Source organism: Chelonia mydas, chromosome 10 (assembly GCF_015237465.2).
Source record: "Chelonia mydas isolate rCheMyd1 chromosome 10, rCheMyd1.pri.v2, whole genome shotgun sequence".
In the NCBI taxonomy this organism is placed as follows: domain Eukaryota; kingdom Metazoa; phylum Chordata; order Testudines; family Cheloniidae; genus Chelonia; species Chelonia mydas.
This window is the reverse complement of record NC_051250.2, coordinates 32,706,620-32,733,148: the sequence shown is the minus strand read 5'-3', so window position 1 is coordinate 32,733,148 and position 26,529 is coordinate 32,706,620. Positions and strand designations below refer to the sequence as shown.

The window sequence follows — 26,529 nt, the reverse complement described above, 5'->3', positions numbered from 1 at the left end:
GACCAGAGAGAGAGTGTGCCACTTCTGCTTTAGGCTGAGCATTTCAGGTGTGTCGGACACCAACTAGCAGGAAAAGATGGAGATCCCGAACAGCAGTGTGCATGCTTTTTTCCAGTGACTGGTTGGCTTCTCTATGGCAAAGGGTTGGAGGGGGGAGTGAAGGCTCCGGCTGGAAGTCTGGGCTCTGGGTCACACACAGCTCCACTCCTCCAGCCCAGTGAAGTTTGGGGGAAGGGGCTGGAGAGCTCAAACACAGCTGCAGGCGCCTCCCTCGTGGGCACAGGGAGCAGAAGACAGAGCCTTTCCCATGCAAAGTTTCCCACTTTGCCAGCAGTCCATGGAGCTGGAGGTGCCCGCAGTGGTGTGGGGGGTCTGTGCCAGGGGGCCTGGGGCAGCGTGACACTTCATCCTGTGGGGCGCAGCAGGGTCGTGGGGCAGAGGCTCAAGCACCTCTCCTGCTAACTGAGTCGCTCATTAAACTCACCAGGTGAGTTGGCTGCGGTACAATGGGCAGGGGGCGCCCCTGCTTGGCTCGGGGTTTTAATTCCTCTCCACTGCGTATGACCCAGCCCTAGCAGCTCCGGCTGGGCTGGGGGAGGGGCACCTCTCCCCACCTGAGTGGCCTGTGATAGCCTGCTGCATGGCCACATGACTGAGGGGGAACTTAGCCCAAAGGTAGCCCAAGCTCTCAGGGTAGTAGGTGCCAGATATGTTTTTCAAGCTTTAGTAAGGATTGTCTTGAAAATAAGTTTAAAACTCCTTCTGTAGCTTTTTATAGTAACTGTATGAACTGCAGCTGAGAGCCAAAAATATAGTAGCCTGTTAAGAGAGAATATTAACATTTTTAGAGCAGTCAAAATGCTTGGCTCTTAAGGATTGTATTTTAGGGTTAATGCTTGGGTTGGCATGGATGTTGGTAATCTCTTGCAAGCATAATTATATTCTTGCTCTATACATCTGTTCATTTGGCCTTCTCCTTAGTTTCCATGACTTACTGTGCAGTAGCACAGAGTGATGAAATGACTTTGAAGGGAAGTGGGAATCACTTGGTAGAATTACCCACTGAAAGATGTTAAAATGAGGACAAAATCATTAGAATTCATTACAATTGCTAGCTAAAAATATGCTGGATGCAATTACTAGTTTCATATAATGGAACTATGCACCTTTTTTCTATGTTCTTAAGATAGAAACATTGCCAAAATTAAATACCACTTTTAACAATGATCTGTAGGTGTAAACTTCAAAGCCCAATCTACTGTAATATGATGTGTGGAATGTCCCACATCATCGTTCAGCGTATTAGTGTTAAAAGTGGAAATGATACAGTTTCCCATTGATCAAGTTCCTCTGCAGTCAGCACGCAGTCTCCCATGTAGTGACACTCCAGAGTGTGCTGTGCTGATGTCCTAACCACAGAATCCCACTAGATTGTGGAGTTAGATTATCGAGGTGTTAAGGAAGGGGTATGCTTAGGGTTAATTTTTATATCAAGATTTTTAATATATTGTATATTTTTATATATTGTCATACGAAATAAAATCTTAGAATGTAAGCTCTGTAGTTAGGAATGGTGGTGTCTTTTGCGTCATTACAGCTGTCAGTGCACTCTTGGGTTTTAAAGAAATCTTCCGGTGGGTATTCAGTTCCACTACTATGTGAACGCCCCAGGTGGTCGGTTATAAGAGACAACAGTCTTGCCTCCTGGCTAGATGGCAACTGATTAAGGTTTTGGCATGGAAATTTTTAGTACATTTCATTGCAGAGGTGAGGGGGGAAAGAAGATAAGTAATGAAAGGGTCACCAGTTAATGTAGTTTTTGCTACATAAATGAATATCATAGGGGTGTTGAAGGATGAGGCCCCTTCGGGAGGTGGGGTGGGGGGAGATTGGAGCGTAAGCCCACCCTGCACTCACCCCATAGACTCCTGTCCCTCAGAGTTGGACCCAGCTCCAGGCATTGCAAATTGGCATACGGGGTTGCAGCACACTCAGATTTGGCTTGTCCACCCCTCTGTAGGTGGAGATGGAGGGGTGGACAGGCCAAACATGAGTAGCACTGTGACCTTGTGTCTAGGTCACAACACCACTTGTTCTGGGGGCCTAATCAAATGTGTTTTTACAGTCATTTTTCCAAGATTTCACTGACTTTATTTAAATTCACATTTCCGTGACCTCTGTGACAAATCACATAGCCCTACGACTGATGAATAGTAGCTGCGGGGGACTGTAAATTAAATGTAGCAGGGTTAAATGGGTGACCACGAGAATGCATAAGTGAATTATGCCACCACCTTGATTTTAGATAGGGAGGAAATATGCTGGTAAGACTAGAATAATTAAATACATTTTGCCAGGTAGTAATTTGTATGTAAAATTGTATAAATGATTTAAAAAGCAGTAGCAATAAGCCCTACAACATAAGGTACTTTCATTTTCACAATTTAAATGACAAGGGTTATTTTTCTTTAAAAGTAAAGTTTTGAAAGACTTTATATTTTGAATGTATTAAAAATTGTATCTTTTTGTCTGTAGTGTACTTTTTTCATGAATAATTTTTAAATGTTATGTAAAAAGAAAAACGGAATTAGTGGAGCAGGGATATACAGGATGTGGACTTGAACCTTTAGGGGCTTCTTTGCCTGTGCAAATAACTATTAAAGCTCAATATGTACATTTTTATAATTATGTAGATTACTCAGACTGAAACCTCTGTTTTAAAAACAGTGAAATCTCCACTGAAGTCAGGAGGCTTTTCATTTCTGTTGACTTGCTTTGCTTCAAAAGGTGTGGCTGGGAGCCAGATTTATAAACTGATGTAATCTCTGTCAAGCAGCCAAATGAGTGTTTTTCTTACAAGAAAAGTTTTGCAGTATTTAAAAAATCTCCTGCAAATTTTAAATTACCATAAAAGCCTCCTTTGTTAGCGCATTTACAAAGTGTTTTTTCCACTGTGGTGTGGTTAGCCTGCCTATAAGAGTTGTGTAAATTTAACTTTCGCTAAGAAGGTGACTTTTTATTTTGGCTGTAGAAGGTAACTCTAATTCTCATGCAATAGTAAAGAAAACTGAAAGCACTATGGCTGCATCCTAGGAGCAGTGAGTCAGAAAGATCTCTGACACTGTGATTCAATCTAAACTATGCTTCAGTTTCCCCAAACTTTTTATCACTACTTACTTGGTCTTTGATATTTTTCCCCCTTAGGGCTTCAAACTACCCGTTTAGGAAATCATTTGGAAGATAGAGTAAACAAGTTTTTGCGGCGACAGAATCATCCTGAAGCTGGGGAAGTCTTTGTCAGAGTCGTAGCCAGTTCAGATAAGACAGTAGAAGTAAAACCAGGAATGAAATCCAGGTTAGTCCTCTCTTTTATTATGGTAGCATTTTGATGCATATTTCTTGTGTAACTTTTTGCCTACCTAGGTATAGTAGAACCTCACTAGTTTGCACTGGTTTGGAGACGCTTTGTAAATTTTCAGAGTTTGGGAATTGGCAAGCAAGTGAACAAACACAATGAAGTCAATACACCATAAAATGTACTTTAATTTATTTTGGGAGTTGTATTTTAACTTACTTATGATACCGCTATATTCTGTAGTGTATTTTATAAAAATAATGCGACCTTAGATTATGCAACATTGAGGTCTTTTATTACTATTAAATCTAGAAGAGGTGAGGAAAGATCACTATTTTTGTGCAGATTGTAGGATGTGCAATTTAGTACAGTGCAGATTAATAAAGTTCTACTCTAGTAACATTTCATTAATTTTGTTGCCTTTCTGTATACATTGGCTTCTGGAAATGCTTTTATAGTAAATGGGCTATTTCATGACAAATGGGATGGTTTTTGAAAGGCGTTATCCATAAAAGTACTTTAGTTTTACTCCAAAGACGGCAGAGTGTTGACTGCATTTCAGTTAGTAACTTCAATGCGTTATAACTAATGTACTATTTATTTAGAGGCTGGCAGTTTCTTGGACAATTTTGTACTTTGTGTTTACATATTCAATCATAAGTTAATTATATGGGAAAACTTTTGTCTCAAAGCTTTATGGAAACTGGCCTTGCATTGCCATGATGCCATTTTAATATGATTCTGTACTCTGCCACAACTGGTACTTAAATATTTCTGAAGAATTAAAAAATGTTGTAAAGATCTGTTTCCTTTTTATAGAATTTTAGAGTCCATTGATAGATTTCTTCCTTTCCTGCAGGTTTGTGGATTCTGGTGAAATGTCAGAGTCCTTCCCTTACCGAACTAAAGCTCTGTTTGCTTTCGAGGAGATAGATGGAGTGGATGTGTGCTTCTTTGGCATGCATGTACAGGAGTATGGCTCTGACTGCCCACCTCCAAATACCAGGTACTTTTTCATTTCTACAGCAGTGACTGGTGCACATGGAGCCTTTTAATACTTTAAATACAGGCTAGCTACCCATACTTCCACATACTGAAATATTCGTGGCACACGCAGTCTTACTATAAAGTTAAGTGTGAAGACTTTTCCACACCAAAAAAAAAAAAAATTGACAGTCAAAATGTTAGGAAGTACATAAAATTCAAATCTGTCTAGTTCCATGCTAGCATTTTCCCTGGTCTCTCAATATCTTTGTCTGTTGTCCAAAAGGTGAAACACTGGCAATATTTCACTTTTATTTAAGCAGCTTTACATCACGTACTTTAACGTGTCTCTTTGGTCAGTGAAAAGTAGTGCTCCTCTTTGAAATCAGCTGCAGTCTTTATTTTCCAGGTCCCTGCCCAAAGCAACCAAGTCAGTGGCTGTTGTAAAAGCTGAACACCAGTCTATGAAAGCTAATGTGGTTTGTATTTGAATCATTTTCTTTTTTTGTTTTCTCCCTCATCCTCACAGGCGTGTGTACATATCGTATCTAGATAGTATTCATTTCTTCCGACCCCGCTGCCTCCGAACTGCCGTTTATCATGAAATCCTTATTGGATATCTGGAGTATGTGAAGAAACTTGGGTGAGCAAAAGTTGTCTGAATTCTTTGCAAAATGATGCTGTAATTCAATGTCATGTGAACAGTATGGTTACTCTATGTAACTTTAATTAAAGAGTAGACTTCTCTCTTACTTTGGGTGTGAGGAGGGCTTTTGATTTGTTTAACACAATCTCTTACCTTCCTTCCACCATCTTCTCAAGAGTCTTATGAAACAGACACCTCTTCTCCCACAGTGGAGATATTGTTTGGATTTCTGCACCAGTGAGCGTATAGTGGTGTTTTCCCCATACTGGGAATGTTTTTCCTTAATTTCTCTTTCCCTTTTTAGACTGAGAGAATCTCATTCCCTTCACCCACTAAACTGGTGAGAGAGTTGGGTACTAAATAACCCATTCAAAGCCTAAGTTCCATGATTAGACCATGGGCCCTTGTATAGACACAAGCTATTACTGCCATAAAACTCCCCAACATCTTTATAAGGAAGCGAGAAGTCTGAGTCCATTTGTAAATGTGGTTGGGTTTATGTATAGAAAAGGCAAAGGAATTTAATTATAATGCTGAGTGTTAATTGAGATGTTATTGGTTTTTGCATGTAACCTGCAGGTATGTGACAGGTCATATTTGGGCCTGTCCCCCAAGTGAAGGAGATGACTATATTTTCCATTGCCATCCCCCTGATCAGAAAATACCAAAACCCAAACGCTTGCAAGAATGGTATAAGAAGATGTTGGACAAGGCATTTGCTGAGAGGATCATTCATGACTACAAGGTTTGTATACCTTTTACTGGCTGGATTGATTTTACAGTGTTCGTTATATCTAGGCTACTTACTACACTTCTTCAATGTAAGGGAAGAGGCAGTGACTGTTCTGCTTAATGTTTTATAAACATTTACATTCTTAGCCACTATCTTCCTTTGCTTACAGTTTTCTGCAACTTTCACCGCTGAGGTTACAGCCTTTTAGTCTGGGTCTCTGCCTTAATGGAAATTTTTTTGTGAGCATTTGAGCAAAACTAATTCAGCCAGGTTTGGCTAGAGAGTGGAAAATTAAATAAATATCTAGATAGATAGCTGTACAGTATATAGATACATATTTTAATCAGGCCTATTTGAACAGCAGTGGTCCTGAAATGCCTGGAGGTGAAAGCTGAATTTTGGCATGGAAATAGCCTTTGTCAAGGAAAAGTGCTTTGGAGGATGGTGGCAAAAATTGGTTTTGATTTGACCAAGTTATGACCCATTGAAAATCACAGGCTAAAGGTGCACAGTTCATTTGAAAGGAGTTTTCTCACTGAGTTTATGAAGTATGATGCTAAGGACAGTTATGCCGTTCACTCTTAATTAGCTAACTTAGCTGAGTAGTGAATGAAAAGCTCTGTAGTGCCCTTGTCACATTCATTGCTTATCTTGTAACGGAAAAGCTGTGCAGCTTGTAAATTTGTAGGAGAGATGTTCTTTCCTAGGGGTATAGGACACTTGGCTAACGTTTAGCCTAATAACCAGTTATTTTTTTTCTTTCAAAAAACTCTACTTTGAGTAATGGTCCCTATTGTATTCCACTGAGGATTACAAAGTAGAAAGAGAAGGCTGCTAGAGAATCTGTTCTTTTCTGACCATACAAATACTTCATTTTCAAAAAACTAAACATATATACACATTGCTAGTAACTTTATAATCATTAGCTGTGCAGTTGTATTTGTGATAGTGTTTTAGAATACACTGTAAACTTCTCCATGTAGAACCAGTTCCTTTTCAAGTGTACTAAAAAAGCTTTAAGCCATGTGAGTGCAGCAGGTATGTCTCAGGTTCTGCTATTGACTTCAGGCTTTTTTTTTTTTTTGGTACTTCATTCAATCGTACTGTTGTGTGACACATTTAACAGGACATCTTCAAACAAGCAACTGAGGACAGGCTGACGAGTGCCAAGGAGCTGCCTTACTTTGAAGGTGATTTCTGGCCAAATGTGCTGGAAGAGAGCATTAAGGAGCTGGAACAGGAAGAGGAGGAGAGGAAGAAGGAGGAAAGTACAGCAGCTAGTGAAACAACAGAGGTAAGTTAACCTTCGCATACAATATTTGTCCCCAGATCAGAAGTTGTCCAAGTTGCTAATCTCAGCTAGAGCTCATACCCGATACTGATAATGCAATTCAGAACTAGGAGAAAAAATATTTTTTGTCTTTCAGTTGAGTTTTTAAACCAAAGTTCCTATCAGCTAAATTTCTGGCTTCTTTCCAGATAAAAGTGAAAAATTCTATGGCACTTTTTAAATAGAGTAGTAAAAGCTTCCATGTCACAGACAACATTCCTACTTTCTTTTAAAATGTTTTCTAAAACCCAGGGATGTCTGTGAGCTAATTTGGATTGCACAATGGCTGCTCGGTTTGCTTTACAGCCCCTTCGCTGAATTTCTAAATTCAAGCTACCTTAAAATATCTGCATTTTGAAAGACACTATTTAAAGGCTCAAATCTTCTTTCTATAGCAAGCCTATGCATGTCAGTTTGCAGTGATAGGGGATTGAAATGCAAATGTTAGTACTGCAAATTACTAAAGTTTTTTTTCCTCCAGTACCGAGTGTGTTCCAGTCCCCAGAATCATCAGTGGCACTGGGGCATTTACCTCTAGCTTCCCTATCAGTGCCACCCTATTCCAGCAAGGAGTCAGTGACCAAGATGACAACGTCTTTCTGGTCTCACACCATGCCCCATCATTACAACAACTGGGCCCTCGCAGCCACTTTCCAATCCCCAGCACTCCTGATACGGCTACCCTTGGGTGCAGCCACTTTCTCCCATTCATCAGGGTTACTCTCACAAAAATCATGACAGGCAACATTGTGACAGGTTCAGTCACAGAGACCCCTTTGGGACTGTCACGTGATGTGCTGAAATTACCTCTGAGCCCGTTTTCCCTGCCAGTTTGGGACTCCCGAGCCCTGACTTGTTGAGACAGACACACACTAGCCTGCTGCAACACAGACTCAGGGTCTCGTCACACCCCCAAAGCTGCATACTTTAACCAAAAACAGCTCAGCAGGTTACCTCTCCAGCACCCAGATACCCAGTTCCCAATGGGATCCAAACCCCAAATAAATCTATTTTACTCTGTAAAAGCTTATACAGGGTAAACTCATAAATTGTCCTCCCTCTGTAACATTGATAGAGAGAGATGCACAGCTGTTTGCTCCCCCAGGTATTAATCACTTACTCTGGGTTCATTAATAAACAAAAGTGATTGTATTAAGTATAAAAAGTAGGATTTAAGTGGTTTCAAGTAATAACAAACAGAACAAAGTAAGTCACCCAGCAAAATAAAGCAAAAAACTGATTACAGGTAATATCTCACCCTCAGATGTTTCAGTAAGCTTCTTTCACAGACTAGACTCCTTCCTAGTCTGGGCCCAATCCTTTCCCCGGTACAGTCCTTGTTAGTTCCAGCAGACATCTCAGGTGGTAAGCAGGGGTTTTCTCATGACTGGTTGCCCCTTTGTCCTGCTCCAACCTCTTTTATAGCTTTGGCACAAGGCGGGAATCTTTTGTCTCTGTGGGTCCCTACCCCTCCTTCTAAATGGAAAAGTACCAGGTTTAAGATAGATTCCAGCATCATGTGACATGGTCACATGTCCTGTGAGACTCCAGCCTCCATTCTTCCTGGGCTGGCCCACACATACACAGAAAGGTTTGTAAATAAACAGAGCCTTTTACAGTTCGTTGATTCTGAAGCACCCTTAATGGCTTCCACTTAATATGATTACATCAGTAATACAAGTTTATATCTTATTCTCCTAACTCCAGACATAGAAATAATACATGCAAACAAATAGGATGAACACACTCAGTAGATTATAAGCCAGTGGTTCCCACACTGGGGTTAGAGGTTCACAAAATGTTACAGGGGGTTCTCAGGAAAAAATTCCCTAATGGCGGACAGAGCTGTCCCTACAGACCCTGGGCAGCACGGAGCCCCTGGACTTCCAAGAGCTAAGCAGATCAAAGCAAGCATATCTATCAGACTGAGGAGATTTAAACTTCAAGACTCCTTATAAGAAATGGAAAGGGAGGTTGATATTTTTTGCTGTTTTTAAAATTAAATAGGCAGCTAGTATTGTTTTTAAAATTATTATGAAGAACAAGTTTAAGCTTTGTTGTATCACGCGTTGTTTGCCTGGACTGCTCAAGACCTGAATGCTTGTGTAGGAGGAACACTTTGAGTTGGCTTCTTAAATACCTTCATGTTGTTTCACATCTGATACTCCTTGATGAAACGTAGGAGCCTTGTCTGATAACAGGCTTATTCAAAGTGATACAAGCTATGAAAGTGAGATCTTGGAAGAGTGTTGCCGTTTTCATAATGTAATAAAAATACTGTAATGATAAATAATTAATAATAAATAGTGTGTAATCATATCATTAAAACAAATTTTATATTTCCAAGATCACTGCTTTTATAATTTATACTCAGGTAAAGGGGAAAATCCCTGGGAATACTCAGTTTTAGGAGGGGGTTCACACGACTCAACATTTTAGTGAAAGGGGTTCAAAGGTTGTTAAAGTTTGGGAACCACTGTTATAAGCTTTGTAATGATACCTTACAAGAGACCTTTTGCATGAAGCATATTCCAGTTACATCATATTTACATTCAGAAGCATATTTTCATAAAGCATATGGAGTGCAACGTCACAAACATAGCATGCATGTTTTACATAAATTGATAGGGAGGCGCCAGGTCACCCTCTTTTGCACAGAAGCACAAAAACTCTGGAACTGGTGCACCCCCATAATGTACTCATATTCAGAGCCCCAGAACCTTAGGAGGACACTTACGAGGACCAGGAGGCCAGACTAGAAGAGGAGACTAGATGACAAATATCTCCTCTTCCTCACCAGATGAGGCAGTGATGCCCCCGGATATATTGCATACCTCCTCCTCTTCAAGAATTGCTCTCTCAGGTAACAAGGCACTTTTAGATCCTGCCAAGATTATCTGGCAGATACCAATTTCTGTTGCACCAACATACAAAAGGGCCAACAAGAAGTACTACGTACCCCCAAAAGAGGCAGTCTTTTTTTTTTTTACACATCGTCAACCTAACTCTATTGTGAATGCCATTAATTCACGAGGAAAGCAACACCACGCTAAATCAATGCCACAGGATAGAGACTGAAAGAGGCTCGACTTATTTGGAAGGAAAGCATGCTCCTCAGCAACTCTGCAATTCAGGATTTCAAACTGCCAAACCTTAATGGCAAAGTACGACCATATAAATTATGGAAAACTCAGTGTCTTTATTTACCACTTGCCAGAAGCACGAGAACAGTTTCAAGCCATCATCCATGAGGGCCAGCTGGTAGTGAGAACGGCACTACAGACCACACTGAATGTTGCGGATACAGTGGCCTGCTCAGTTTTAATGGTGGTGGTAATGAGGTGGGTTTCATAGTTGCACCTCTCAGGGCTGCCAAAGGAGTACAGATGATGGTTGAGGACCACCTTTTTGAGAGCTCCAGACTCTTGGCTGACAAGTCCTCCGCGCTCCGCACTCATACTCCTTGACCTTGACTCCAGTACATTGTTTGGCGTTTATAGGGGCCAAACTCAACACAGTGCAAGCGAGAGCATTCTCCCCACAGCACAGTTTCAACACCCTGACCAGTCTCAGAGACAGCCAACAAATGTCAACCAGAAATTGCCTCGGGCATATGGCAGCATGCACGTTTGTGACATCTCATGCCCGACTACACATGAGATGTCTACAGGCATGGTTCAGATCTGTTTGCTCTCCAAACAAAGACAGGCTAAACAAGCTGCTAGTGATGCTCTCCGGGGTTAAACATTCCCTGGAATGGTGGAAAGCCCTATCCAAGGTCTGTGCACGGATCCTATTCGCGCAACCCCCAACAATACTGATTCTAACAACAGACACCTCTCTGATAGGCTGGGGACCCACCTGAACATCTGCAGAGTTCAGGGCAAATGGTCCCTCATGGAAGCTGTACTCCACATCAGCCTTTTGGAGGTAAGAGTCGTCAGAAATTCCTGTGCACACTTTCTCCCATTCATCAGGGATACTCTCACAAAAATCATGACAGACAACACAGCATGCATGTTTTACATAAATTGTCAGGGAGGTGCCAGGTCACTCTCTCTTTTGCACGGAAGCACTAAAACTCTGGAATTGGTACATTCCCCACAGTGTACTCATATCAGCCACTTACCTGCCAGGGGTACAAATTATGACAGCAGACAGTCTCTCAGACAAAATTTCTCACGCAAATACAAATGGGAAATTAACTCAACAGTGGTCCACAACATATTCAGTTGATGGGGAACCCCAGCAGTAGACCGGAACAAGAAATGTCCCTGCTACTGCTCCAGAGCCAGACTGGGGAAGCAGTCCCTAGGAGAGGCTTTCCTCCTTCAATGGGGCAGAGTTGCTTTACGCCTTTTCTCCGTTCCCTTTGATATCGAAGGTCCTATTAAAGATAAGGCAGGAAAAAGTAAGTTATACTAATTTTCCTCACCTGGCTGAGACAAGTATAGTACCCATACCTGATGCAGCTAGCAATGTGTCCTCCAATTCCTCTTCAGTCCATTCCTCACCTACTCTCCCAAAACAACAGATCTGTAACCCCAACTTACAGATCCTCTGGCTCCAGCCTTGGCTCCTTCGTGGTTCCAACACAGAGAGCTGCTTCTCCAAGGAGGTGAAGGACGTGATCCTACACAGTAGGAAATTGATGACTCGTCGCACTTACCTCCAAAAGTAGCAACAATTCCTAATTTGGTGCAATTCCAAACAAGATGCTCTGACATCTTCCACTCTCCTTTTGATCCTAGACTATATACTAGATCTCAAAAGGGCTGGTCTCTCTCTTAGGGTATGCCTTCACTACCCGCCGGCTTGGCCCGGCTCGGTGGGTAGTGATCGATCTATCGGGGATCGATTTATCGCGTCTCGTCAAGACGCGATAAATCGATCCCCGAATCGACGCCTGTACTCCAGCTCGGCAGGAGACGCCAGTGGAGTCGACGGGGGAGACGCCACGGTCAACTCGCTGCCGTAAGGACGGCCAGGTAACCCGAACTAAGATACTTCGACTTCAGCTACGCGAATAATGTATCTTAGCTCGAAACACCACCCCTAACCCCTCCTGTGTAGCCCAGGCCTTAGCTAACTCCAAGTACATCTTGTGGCCATAACAACCTTCCACCAGCAGGTGGATGGATATTTGGTATTTGCCAATCCAACAACATGAAGATTCTTCAAGGGCATGGGAAACCTCTTCCCACACACCAGGCGCTCCACTTCAACTTGGGACCTCAGACTAGTTCTAAAGGCCCTAACTAGACCACCCTTTGAACTTACGGCCACTTGCTGTCTTCTGCACCTGTCCATAAAGACAGCATTTCAAGTGGCCTCAGCCACTATTCCCCTATTCTCGGCGTGACGAATAGGGGAAATAGTGGTGTTGATGGTGCACCCACCCTTCACTGTCTTCTTTAAAGTCAAAATCACTGAGGCTGCACCCAAAGTTCCTTGCCACGGTGGCCTGATCCTTCCACATAAACCAACTCATCCCCTTCCCCACCTTTTTCCCCCTCAGACCGCACCGTGACAACAGGGAGGCAATACTACATATGCTTGACGTTAGGAGAGCCTTAGCATTTTATTTTGACAGGACGAAGGGCTTTAGGAACTCTCCTAAACTCTTCCTCTCCATTGCAGACCAATCCAAGGGCTCCTCAATATCAGCTCAAAGGCTTTCCAGATGGGTCTCAGATTGCATTAACTGTTGTCATGCCTGTAACCTGCTGTCTCCATCAGGAATTTGCACACACTCCACGTGATCCATCTCCACCTCTGTTGCATTTGTTTAAAGATATTTTCATCTCAAAAATCTGCAGGGCAGCAATGTGGGCCTCTGCTCATACTTTCACGGAACACTATGTAATTACTTCAAACTCAGCTTCTGATGCCAACTTCAGCTCAATGGCGTCATCAATAATAGACTCCATTCCAAAGCCCGAGCCCTCTTTGGAGGACACTGCTGTGAATTCACCTACAGTGGAGCACCCATAGGGACACTATTCAAAGAGGAAGTTATGCACCTTGTGCAGTAATGATGGTGCTTCAAGATGTGTGTTCCTATAGGTACTCCATGAACCATGCTCTTGCCCTCTACTTCAGAGTTTACAAAAAGGGGGCTCTGTTGTAGAGAAGGAACTGAGAGCGGTTTGCCCATACAGTGCTAGGTAGCCTCGTGGCAGAGCACAAGGGAGGGAGAGCATGTGTGCAGGCTGAATGGACACTGCTACCTAAAATCTTGAATCAGGGGCGCAGATACACCTACAGTAGAGCACTGATACGGGGACACACCTTGAAGAACCTGGATGGTGCAAAAAGAGGGGAGTGCAAAAGGGCACCTTTACCCTCTCCTCTGCTCCAAGCTGCACTGAACAGTCCTTGGTTGCTGTTGAAGATAAGCCCTGTTTTTATGCCTTTGCACTCAAACATAAATGTTAAGTTGCACGGAGGAGGAGGAGGACTTGGATCAAAAAATACCAACATGTTACTTAACAAGGGCCTGTGTAGACAGGCATGAAATGTACAAAAGCAATTGAAGGAAGTTTTGAAGGGCCTTGTCAGATTACAGACTGATGACACCATCAGCATCTCAGAGGGAAATCTGGTTTGGTCTAATTGACAGCAAAGAGCTGGAACAGCCCAAGGACAAAACCAAAAAATTATTTAAGGAAGCTATGGAATTAATGACTGATCCCATACACAGAGGTCATACATTGTTCTCAGACTAGGAAGAAGAGGCTGAAATGTGGCTGATAGAACATAACCCTGACTTTCCTTTCTCTCCTAGCATTTAAGAGTGAAGGGCTAAATTTCTGCTCTGAACATATGTTTGCAAAGGAGGCTGTATCATTGTTGCATTAAAATTTTGGAAGGAAAATAAAGGAATGCAGGACAGTTGAATTCAGAACATGGTCAATTTTGAAAAGACCTACACTTCTGTCTGACTCCCCTCAGCAGCACTAGAGTGTGTTTTTAATACATTCACATGGGCTTGGTCAAAATTTCAGTACAAGTTAGATGCTGAAAAAATGAATGAATTGATAAAATAATATTGATATCTAAACTTGTTAGAAGACTGGAGACTTTATTATGTTTACTGAATTGCAAGCTTTTCCGTTTAGATAATGTTTGCCTTCGTGTTTGAATAAATTTCTTACAAAGAATATAAGTGTGTGTATTTCATTTCATAGAATTTTCACGAGTGCTTTTGGATTGTGGAAATCGCAACTCGGGGAGGGGGTGTTTTGGGAGGTTTTTGACTTGGTGTTCATGTTTTAAAATAATTGTCAAGGGCATCTAGTTCCAAAGAGAGGCAACTTTTTTGCCTGGTCTTATAAATCTAATCATAGTCTGACCTGTAAATGGGCATAGAAAGTGCTTTAAAAAATATTATTGTTCATATGTAAATTGATCCCTCAGTGAGCTGTGAAAATCCATACTGATGGGTTTTAAAAGGAAATTATTGTCCCTGTGCTTGCCTCTACCATTTAATACACAGTCATTATGGTCTGATGTGTCACTGCAGCTGCCTGGCATATGCCCTTGTTAGGAAACGTCTATTGGAAAGAATTGTACATGCGCAGTAGCAAATTTTCTGAATGAAGTATGTAGTCGTCTTAATTTTAAAGCCCCCAGAACACTCATCCTTTTCTGCACGTTGAGCCTTGGGGCGCACAGAGTTTCAGATTTGTTCGAAGTGATAGAGCTCAAAAAAGCATCTGAAATCCCAAGGGCAAGGCAATTTTGTTAAACTCCTAAAATATTGGTGCTGTGTAAAGAACTGCTGGCAAGCTGTGAAAGGTGAAGTGTGCAAAGCTTTCACACAAAAGTTATAATGAAAAGAAAACTGCATAAAATCCCAAATCCTTAAATGAATATATGTATATTTAAATTACAAACACATTTATGTTACTGTAAATTGTTTGAAAATTAATTTGTTTTCCTTCCCTTGCCTGACAAGTTTTAAATTCATGCCTCCTGTTTCCCCTGGAAGACTTGATATGCCAACAGTAGTGTGGCTAATTTACATAATTTGGAACGAAGTCTCAACTCAACTCAACTCTTGACAGCAAAGGGCTTGAGTGAAACAATAGTAAATGGAACAGAGTTTTACAAAGTTTAACATCCTTCCAACATATTTATTGCAGGGGAGCCAGAGTGACAGCAAGAATGCTAAGAAAAAGAACAATAAAAAAACCAACAAGAATAAGAGCAGCATCAGTAGAGCTAACAAAAAGAAACCCAGCATGCCAAATGTGTCCAATGATCTGTCCCAGAAACTCTATGCCACCATGGAAAAGCATAAAGAGGTACAGTCAAAAATACTGCTGAAATAGGAGATAACATTTTTGTAAAATGAGGCTTGACAATAGTTAAGTCCAAAACAGGAAGGAGCAATGCTTGTGATTGCAATAAGACTTTTATTTTTCTTTTACAATACATATTGAAGTAGGTTACCTTCAACTAAATTAATTAGAACATACCATATTTCTGGTATGGTATAGGCTTTGTTTCTCTATTTAAAAGCTTTTATTTCTAAAAGATGTTTTGGAATTATTTTTATAACCCTAGTCATTTTTCCCATTTACTTGCAGGTCTTCTTTGTGATTCACTTACATGCTGGACCTGTAATAAACACCCTGCCTCCCATTGTGGACCCTGATCCATTACTTAGCTGTGATTTGATGGATGGGCGGGATGCCTTCCTTACCTTAGCAAGAGATAAGCACTGGGAGTTCTCCTCATTACGCCGATCCAAGTGGTCCACATTGTGCATGCTCGTAGAACTACATACTCAAGGGCAGGATCGTTTTGTCTATACGTGCAATGAGTGCAAGCACCATGTGGAAACAAGGTGGCACTGTACTGTCTGTGAGGTATGTGCATATGTGTCTGACTCATTCTTTTTTTCTCTTTCCACTCTTCTCCTTGTAAACGTGCCTCCTTCTCACCCATGTTAAATGTTGTCCGGAGAACTGCCCATAGATCCAGAAACTAATTCTGAGCTAGGTTTCGGGATTGCCAGCATGGGTTAATTGCCACAGCAGAGTAATTATTCATGCTGTGCATGACACAGAATGACCTAACCCCTGCTGTAGACGCAGCTAGAGTCGACAGAAGAATTCTTTTGTCAGTTGAGGTGTTGCCTCTTGAGTAGTGCTGCAATGGGAAAACCCTTTCTGTCACTGTAATAAGTGTCCATGCTACAGCAGCATAGCTGCAGCACTACGGTGGTGCCCCTGTAGTGTACATATAGTTTCAGTTCTTTCAGGTAAAGTATATGCTTTAGCTTCCTCAATATGAAGTTTGTTTTGGGGATAAAATTTTGATATAGCTTAGTAACGAATTTTTAGTCTAACTGCTATAGGAGCAGCTAAATATACAGCAGTCCAGCAATCAATTTCTGAATCTAAGGTAAATTTGGCTTACTGTTAAACTCTGACTCTGAGTTAGATTTAATTTGATATTAAAGGATCTAGGACCTTTAGGGTATGTCTACACTACGAAATTAGGTCGAATTTATAGAAGTCGGTTTTTTAGAAATCGGTTTTATATATTCGAGTGTGTGTGTCCCCACAGAAAATGCTCTAAGTGCATTAAGTGCATTAACTCGGCGGAGTGCTTCCACAGTACCAAGGCTAGAGTCGACTTCCGGAGTGTTGCACTGTGGGTAGCTATCCCACAGTTCCCGCAGTCTACGCTGCCCATTGGAATTCTGGGTTGAGATCCCAATGCCTGATGGGACTAAAACATTGTCATGGGTGGTTCTGGGTACACGTCATCAGGCCCCTCTTCCCTCCCTCCCTCCGTGAAAGAAAGGACAGACAATCGTTTTGCGCCTTTTTTCCTGAGTTACCCGTGCAGACGCCATACCACGGCAAGCATGGAGCCCGCTCAGCTCACTGTCACCGTATGTCTCCTGGGTGCTGGCAGACGTGGTACTGCATTGCTACACAGCAGCAGCAACCCCTTGCCTTGTGGCAGCAGACGGTACAGTAGGACTGGAAGCAGTCATCGTCATGTCCGAGGCGCTCCTGGTCGCCTCTGTGAGGTCGATCAGGAGCGCCTGGGCAGACATGGGCTCAGGGACTAAATTTGGAGTGACTTGATGAGGTCATTCTCTTTAGTCCTGCAGTCAGTCCTATTGAACCATCTTATGGTGAGCAGGCAGGTGATACGGATTGCTAGCAGTCCTCTTGTACCATCTTCTGCCGAGCAGCCATGAGATGTGGATGGCATGCAGTCCTTCTGCACCGTCTGCTGCCAGCCAAAGATGTAAAAGATAGATGGAGTGTATCAAAACAAGAAATAGACCAGATTTGTTTTGTACTCATTTGCAACCCCCGCCCCCCGTCTAGGGGACTCATTCCTCTAGGTCACACTGCAGTCACTCACAGAGAAGGTGCAGCAAGATAAATCTACCATGTATCAATCAGAGGCCAGACCAACCTGCTTGTTCCAATAAGAACAATAACTTAGGAGCACCATTTCTTATTGGAACCCTCCATGAAGTCCTGCCTGAAATACTCCTTGATGTAAAACCACCCCTTTGTTGATTTTAACTCCCTGTAAGCCAACCCTGTAAGCCATGTCGTCAGTCACCCCTCCCTGCGTCAGAGCAACGGCAGACAATCGTGCATCTGAGTTGAGAGTGCTATCCAGAGCAGTCACAATGGAGCACTCTGGGATAGCTCCCGGAGGCCAATACCGTCGAATTGTGTCGACAGTACCCCAAATTCAACCCAGCAAGGCCGATTTAAGCGCTAATCCACTTGTCAGGGGTGGAGTAAGGAAATCGATTTTAAGAGCCCTTTAAGTCAAAATAAAGGGCTTCATCGTGTGGACGGGTGCAGGTTTACATCGATTTAACGCTGCTAAATTCGACCTAAAGTCCTAGTGTAGACCAGGGCTTAGACTCATTGTGCTAGTCTCTGAAGCTGGACTTCAGGAGACTGATCTAGTTAGTAATTAAGCAGAGGAGAGGAGCTAAGGCTTTTGGCTTTTGTTCTGGGTAGCTATCTCTACAGAGTAGGCAGCAGCTCTGGGCTTGCCTATAAGGGGAATTTAACTGTATAATTTTACTGCTACAGTTACACTGGTATTAATCCCCGGGGGGACGCTTTTATACCAGAGGTTAGCTTATGTTGACATGATATTGAACAGGATACTGGTCTAGATGAACCTCAGGCAATTCTTATGTTCCTTTGTGGAAATATTCATGAGTCCTCTGTACCAAGTTGGAACCTTTTAGACAGCAGGGGCTATGTGCATACTTCCTCACAGGTCCAAACAATCAGTTGAAAGATTATATAAGGTGCTACAAACTCAGCCCCTTCAGTTCCTGTTCAGCTGCTGCAGTGGCAAGTCTTAAAACCATTGGCTGTACTCTTTTTTTTTTTCCTTACCCTGCAATGCCTTCTCTTTTTCTAGTTGTTTTAGGTTTTTACTACATTATTTTTAAAGTTACAGTTTAGACAATGTATTGTGAGTTCCACTGTTCTAAACTGTGCCCACCAGGCTGATGGAGTTGGTTGCAATCTGTGGAGACTTAAAAAAAGCAACTGGTTTTGTATTGGCTTTGGTTAGTTCTGTTCTCAGGCAGTGTTGTTAGACTGGTCTTCCCAGAGAAGAAGTCACGGTTCAAGAGAAGCACCTCTTGGGTTTCAAAATACCCATTTCTGGAGTTCCTGTTGCTCAGCACTGACACATTAGAGAAGTTTTGGCTCCTGCAGTATTAATGGGTTTAATATCAGCTCTGTCTACTAGAAGGATATTCCTCTGTCATGTCCTATCCCAGTGAGGCAATTGTAATTGATGGGGTGGAAACTTACTGTCTCATAATAGCATCTGAAAAGGACAGAAGCAGGCAGGGCAATTAGTTGCTGGGGATATTATCTGAGTAGCTTCTAAAGAGGATACTTGCTCTTGAGTGACTTAACTGGAATATTTTCATAAATAGAACCATAGGATTAGAAGGGACTGCAAGGGTCATCTAGTCTAATCCGCTACCAAGATGCAGGATTTGTTATGTGTAAATATTGGGTGAGCCTAGCATCTCCTCTCTTGAGGTGGCCCAGTTCCTACAGGCATAGCCCTGGGTGTTGGGCCCTTCCAGAATGTGCCTTAGTTGACACTGAGTGGAGCAAGACAGATCCCACCCTGCAAAAAAAACCCACAGAACAGTAAAGCCTAGTTTCACATCAAGGATACGTTGGCATAACCTCTTTAGCCCTTGTAGTGTCAAGAGCTTTATGCTGTATTAAGATGCTGAACTGAGTGGATTTTTCTTTATTTTTAGGACTACGACCTTTGCATTAACTGCTACAACACTAAGAGCCACGATCACAAGATGGTTAAATGGGGTCTGGGTCTGGATGATGAGAGCAACAGCCAAGGAGAGCAACAGTCAAAGAGCCCCCAGGAATCGCGTCGACTAAGCATCCAGCGCTGCATCCAGTCCCTGGTCCATGCCTGTCAGTGCCGCAACGCAAACTGCTCATTACCATCCTGCCAGAAAATGAAACGGGTTGTTCAGCATACCAAGGGCTGCAAGCGCAAGACAAACGGTGGCTGTCCTGTGTGCAAACAGCTAATTGCGCTTTGCTGCTACCATGCCAAACACTGCCAAGAGAACAAATGCCCAGTGCCATTCTGTCTCAATATTAAACACAAGCTTCGGCAGCAGCAGATTCAGCACCGCCTCCAACAAGCTCAGTTAATGCGCCGAAGGATGGCTACCATGAACACCCGAAACGTGCCTCAGCAAAGTTTGCCTTCTCCTACCTCAGCAACGCCTGGTACTCCCACGCAGCAGCCAAGTACGCCACAAACACCGCAGCCGCCTCCTCAACCCCAGCCCTCCCCTGTAAGTATGTCACCAGCTGGCTTCCCCAGCGCAACAAGGACTCAACCCCCTACTACTGTTCCAACAGGAAAACCTACAAACCAGGTGGCAGCACCTACACCTCCTGCCCAGCCTCCCCCAGCTGCTGTGGAAGCAGCTCGGCAGATTGAGAGAGAAGCTGCCCAGCAGCAGCAGCAACTCTACAGGGTCAACACCATAAACAATGGTTTACCTCCTGGCCGTCCAGGAATAGTAAACCCAGCAGTGGGTTCAGTGAACCAGATGCAGCAGGTTGGCATGAATGTACCCCGGCCCAACCCCGTAAGTGGTCCAGTAATGTCCAACATGCAACCTGGACAATGGCAATCGACTCCAATGCCACCGCAGCAAACAATGCAGCCGGGAATGCCGAGACCTGTTATGCCAATGCCGCCACAGCAAACTGTAGCTGGGCCAAGAATGCCAGGGGTGCAACAGCCACCACGCAGCATTGCACCGAATGCACTTCAGGACTTATTGCGGACCCTGAAATCACCCAGCTCTCCACAGCAGCAACAGCAGGTTCTTAATATCCTCAAATCCAACCCTCAGCTTATGGCAGCTTTTATAAAGCAGAGAACAGCCAAATACGCGGCAAACCAGCCTGGGATGCAGCCACAAGCAGGCATACAGCCTCAGCCTGGGATGCAGCAGCAAGGTATGCACACCCAGCCTAGCCTGCAGACCCTAAGTGCAATGCAAGCAGGAGGCCAGAGACAGAGTGTTCCTCCTCAGCAGCAGGGAATTGGTGGCATGAATCCCCAGGGACAAGCGATAAACATTATGAACCCTGGCCACAGTCCTGGCATGGCAAACATGAGTCCACAGTATAGAGAGATACTGAGGCGGCAATTACTGCAGCAGCAGCAGCAGCAGCAACAACAACAAGGAGGTGCTGGCATGGCAGGAGGGATGGCAGGGCATAATCAGTTTCAGCAGCCTCAAGGACCTGGAGGTTATCCTCAAGCCATGCAACAGCAACGAATGCAGCAGCATATATCAATACCGGGGGGGTCCATGGGACAGATGGCTCAGATGGGCCAGCTGAATCAGATGGGCCAACCTGGCATGGGGACAGATGGCACCTCCAACATTCAGCAAGCACTGCAGCAAAGGATTCTGCAACAGCAACAGATAAAACAGCAGCTAGGGTCCCCAGGCCAGCCTAATCCCATGAGCCCCCAGCAACATATGCTCTCAGGACAACCACAGGCATCTCATCTCCCCGGCCAGCAGATTGCCACATCCCTCAGCAACCAGGTGCGATCTCCAGCACCTGTTCAATCTCCCCGGCCCCAATCCCAACCACCACATTCCAGCCCATCACCAAGGATACAGCCCCAACCGTCACCTCATCATGTCTCTCCCCAGACTGGTTCCCCCCACCCGGGACTTGCAGTTACTATGGCTAGCTCCATGGATCAGGGACACTTGGGCAACCCAGAACAGAGTGCAATGCTTCCACAGTTAAACACCCCTAACAGGAGTGCATTGTCTAACGAATTGTCTTTGGTTGGTGATACAACAGGAGACACACTAGAAAAATTTGTGGAGGGTTTGTAGCATTATGGGAGCATCACTTTTTTTCCTTTCATGTTCTTGGACGTTTTGTACTGAGAATTCAGACATCTAGGTTGTTTTGAATCCTAGATGGAACTGCTACTTCCTACACATGGAAGAATGAATTGCTGTTTAAAAAAACAATACAAAGAATATATTTTTTTGTTAAAGCCAGGCGGTTAAAATATCTGGTCTCTTTTTTGTGGGTTTTTTGTTTTTGTTTTTTTTGGGGTTTTTATTTTTTTTGTTCCTGTTGACTCATACCTTTTTTTAATGGGAAAACAAGTTCATTATATTCATATTTTTATTTGTATTTTCAAGACTTTAAACATTTGTGTTTAAAAGAGAAGAAAAATAATATTCAGAAACTGTTTCCTGAAAAATGCAACATTATAATGTATCCCGATAACTTTGACATGTTGCGGGAAGATTTTTTTCTATAGTGAACTCTGCAGGCATTTGAAGTATTACCCCTGGAAAAAATAGGAATTGACTCTTGCACACACAAACATTGGCTAATGCCAAAATCCTTGTCTTGCAGATGTAGAAATTGTTGCTTTGTTTCTCTGATAAAACTGGTTTTAGATGGAAAAAAATAGGGATGATCACTCTTAGACCATGCTGATTTCAGTAGAGAAGAAGCATTCTTTTCTTTCATTCTTTCTTCTATGTGAAACTTGAAATGAGGAAAGCAATTCTAGTGTAAATCATGCAAGCTCTATAATTACTATAAATAAGAAAATCCACGAAGATTCAATCACTGTATAGAATGGTAAAAAAACAAAAAAAACCTCATTTCTTACTTATATATCATATTGTTAAATAAACTGTGTGCAACAGACAAAAAGGGTGGTCCTTCTTGAATTCATGTACATGGTATTAACACTTAGTGTTTGGGGTTTTTTGTTATGAAAATGCTGTTTTCAACATTGTATTTGGACTATGCATGTCTTTTTTCCATTGTATATAAAGTATTGCTTAAAATTGATATAAATTACTGAAGTTTTTAACATGTATTCTGTTCTTTAAAATCCATGTAAGAATGTTTAAGGTTTTTATTTATTTATATATTTTTTGGATCATGTTCTTCGTAAGACATGGCTATGAATATTCACTCATTACACAGAAGCAGCCAGTGGCATTGATAGGCAAGGCACGATAAAAGGAGTACTGTCAGTAGCATGTCTGTTTTACCACACCCTTTATCAATTGTTTCCTTTTTGGGGAAGGGGAGAGGAAGATAATCTGTTTCCCATAGATTTAACACTTACAGGCATTCATCCCAAAGGGTTAACTGGAATAAATTATTAATAGCCGTTGCTTTTTTAAAATGCATTGAATTTAGAGAAGGATCACCATTGGGGGAGAGAGAGAGAGAGTACTGAGTTAATTCTAGGCTAATTTATTTAGTCTATAGCAAAATATGAACATAATATAAACCTATTGACTTTAACACTATTTTTCTGCTGTTAACTCCAAGTCTAGATTTGAGGGTTTTCTGTGGAATAAAAATTACTAATCATGTACGTGTTCCCTCTAATATCCTGTTGTCATGCCCTGATGTTCATGGGCACACTCCACCACCCAATAAATTACTTTGTTTCTGAATTTAAAACTGAGGAAACTCTCCAGGTTTAGGATATGAAAGTTAAATCCACCGTTAGCCTAGGATTACAACACCTTACATTTTAGTCATGTGGCTTATGTGAACTTCAAAGGGGATTTGCAGCAAATCCAGAAGAATACCCCCTAACCCATGGTCTGACGTTGCTCTGGTTGGGAGCACCTGGCTTGCTTGGCTTTTTACATGAAGTTAGCACTTCCTCCAGTATTACATTTTTTTTTTTATTGGGACAGTGTTTTAAGGAAAAAAAGCAAATGTATTAACTTCTGGAAGTGGAAGAACTTTTTGCCCCATACTGTGAAAATAGTAGTGCACCACAGCACTGCTTAATCTTTTTTAAACTGTAGAGGGTCTCTGCTTAACGTCTTCTGCAAATCTAAACTATTGTACCAACATCACCATCTTTGGACTCACCTTCCCGTGCAACTGTCTTCAGCAATCAAGATGTCAAAATTCTGGGCTGGGGTGAGGTCACTGAACACTAACCCAGAGCTTGTCCAAAGGAAATTGTTGTAAAAAGGATGGAAAGCCCTGATGCTGTGTCTCATGCTGTATACATAAAAGGAGAAAAATACTATATTTGTGATCAAAAAGAGGAAACTTGAAATGTGCTGGTGTTTCTAATAAAAGCTGGTAAAACTACTTGGATTGAAGGATGGTTCCAATTGGCTAGTGCCCATTAGGATCAGCTGAGTCTGAACTAAGGTTTAGCTGACTGAGTTCCGCTAGTGTGTGTGTATATATACATATATAAATTTTTATTTTAAAAATTCATTAGCACTATTTCTAAAGCTGTATAAGCAAAACCCTGAGGGAGATGGGGCTGCTTTCATCTTACAGTTCAGCTGGCTTCCAGCTGTGGAAAGTGTGCAAGAAAGTCCTGATAGAAAACAGAAACGTAATTAAGTTCTGATATCCCTGTTGAGAGAGTGCTGCTAATACTGTACGTATGGGGTATGGGTGGGAGGGAGAGTCTAGAATGCGCAGTGTCACTATTCTTGATCTCATGTGCTTTGCAACCATGCTGAATGCGGTGGCACATAATTTCTCTGTCATGTTCAAATAAATTCAGAAATTAGATGTGCTTCTTAGTGTTTCTTAGAGAGAGACTTCGGAGTGCTTTAGATAAAAGGGTGAATTTTACGGGTGTGGGAACAGGTGCTGTCCCACTTTGACAGTGGCAGAGCTAGGAATAGATCCTAGATCATGAGGTACCAGCTGCTTTGCTATACACTATTCACTTGAGAGAGCTTTGATTGCAAGTGAATAAGAGAGTCAGTATAGGCTTCCTCGAGCTTATTTTGACATGAAGTTCAGCATAAATTTAGTTCTGGAATGTTTTTCAGTTTTGTCAAGCCCTGGATTTGAAAATGCTGCAGAGTTTTGTGCTGGCAATAAACAATTGCATTGTAGAAGCCTTGAGAAATCTAGGGCATGGGAGGCAGGTTTGAGTCGTTTGGCACTGAGATGGTTAGGTCTTTTAGCTCCAAAGAAGGGATGTATCTTTCTTCCCTGTCACAGACAGGAATTGCTTAATTATTTTTGAGGGAAAGGGGCCTTTAATTCTGAATCGCCTCTTGCAACAACTTGGTCCACTTGCCTCCCTCTCTCCACTGTGCCATCTATCAAGGATGGATAGTCACATGTGCTGGGTGTTTCAGCTAAAGTAAGCAGAGAAATAGCAATGTTAACAGTTAAGATGTCATCATTCTGATTGAGTCAACATCCGAGATGAATGAGAGCATCTCTCATCCCTTGCAAAGATATTGTTTCAAACTGTTTACAGATTCAAGATAGCTCTGCGCTAGTTCATGTTCACTTCGTTTTGGAAGGTTTTCTTGGCAATCTGAAGGGCTAGAAATGTTCTTTTAATGGGAGCTGCAACTGATTCTGCACCATAGGTTCCTGTGTGTGGTCTGATGCAGCCCTGCAGCATACAATCCATCCTCTGGTAGGAAGTAAGGAAGTTCTAATTTAGTAGTGAGATTCAATTCTGCCTTCCCCTTCCGTGAAATGTACTAATTGCAATGTTAGTTTGAGGGCAGTACACTCAAATGATCAAACTGGAGCTGTAGCACCAAAATCAAGATAGTATAAAATACAGAGAGCTGAAAACAGCCACTGGAGTGGAGGGCTGTACTCTGTCTGATGTGACTTGTGTACATTATATTCATGATCATGTGCTAGAGATAATCAAGATGGATATGATATGGGAAGGTACTTGAGGGGAAAAAAAATCTGTACGTGATAGAAAACAAGAACTTGGAATGCAGTGCTGTAGAATCATAGCTCATAGATACTGTTCTGGGATGGTTTAGAGATGAAGCAGGTAGTGATGACTACAGTAGCTTGCCCAGGCATTTCTATTCTAAAAGGAAATCTTCAGTTTCTTTTTAACTTTCTCGAATTTTCACCTTGCTTGAAATTTGTGATGCACTTGCTTTCTATTAGGAATCCCTTTATTTTTCTGCAAGCTTCATCCAGAACTCTTGAGCCATTCCCAAACATTGGCAGTCTGGAAACAAGTAGTTCTACAAACGTTTTGCAATTGCTCTCTGAACCGGTGATGAATGCTTGAAATCTGGCCGAGCTGCGGTCCTTAGGCCACACACATGCTTTCCGTGGGCTTGGTAAAGAGTTGGTTTTGATTTACCCGAGTTATCAGTGTTTAAAAATGTGCACAGTCACTGCTTTCGTCCAACAGAGTACGTGACCAGTCACTGCTCCATTGGCCCTGTCCACGCAGAGTGTGTAAATTGAGTGGACATTTCTGCTACGCGGACGTCTCCGTAGTCCATTCGCATTACACCCATGTACATAAGAAAATTAAGGAGGTCAGGTTTAATGCATACAGGCTTATGCACTGTAATCTGTGAAACTGCATATTTGATAAGTTATCTGCTGAAGAGTCCTTTCCACATAGTATAGAATGAATGTCTGAAATGGTGCAAAGGCCTAGACCTCCTTTATTTCATGGACTGTATATCTGGTGCTTTACAGCTGTATATGATGGCAATTTTCTTAACAAAGGCTAGGAAATCCCTTATAAAAATCATAATAGTCAAAGAATATAAAGGTTGCAAAGTGAAGGAGGCAGAAGTTAAGAAATTCCAAATTTATTTCCCATTAAGTCTGCCCCTTGTGCACGTGAATAGTGTCATCTTTTCCCCTTATAATCCTTTCTTCATTCTGTGTGCAAGTTAGTATTCAGTGAGGCAACTGTTCAATATTTATCTTTATTCATATTGTTAATTCAGTGACTTTATGGTTCATCCACCACACACCTTCCACACTCAGCCCTGAATGGGCTTTTTTTGTTTTTCCCTTCAGAGACTTTTCTATAATGCTCTGTGTGTATCAGCCCCCTAAAGCTATTAATGATTTATCCTCACTGTCAGGTCAGGAATTAAGTGA

General features: G+C 42.3%; 1 protein-coding gene across 5 annotated transcripts in view; it reads left to right on the top strand.

Moving 5' to 3' along the window:
* Positions 1-23,757, top strand: part of LOC102941740 (CREB binding protein) — a 179,131-nt gene extending 155,374 nt beyond the window's left edge. For all 5 annotated transcript variants that reach the window (XM_043523771.1, XM_043523770.1, XM_037911060.2 and 2 more), the window contains 8 exons: positions 3,205-3,355; positions 4,215-4,361; positions 4,869-4,982; positions 5,565-5,730; positions 6,845-7,012; positions 15,196-15,357; positions 15,643-15,924; positions 19,347-23,757. In XM_043523771.1, coding sequence (XP_043379706.1) covers positions 3,205-3,355; positions 4,215-4,361; positions 4,869-4,982; positions 5,565-5,730; positions 6,845-7,012; positions 15,196-15,357; positions 15,643-15,924; positions 19,347-21,494 — 3,338 coding nt within the window. In that variant the 3' untranslated portion in view covers positions 21,495-23,757. The remainder of the gene's footprint in view (positions 1-3,204; positions 3,356-4,214; positions 4,362-4,868; positions 4,983-5,564; positions 5,731-6,844; positions 7,013-15,195; positions 15,358-15,642; positions 15,925-19,346) is intronic.
* Positions 23,758-26,529: the final 2,772 nt, after the last annotated feature.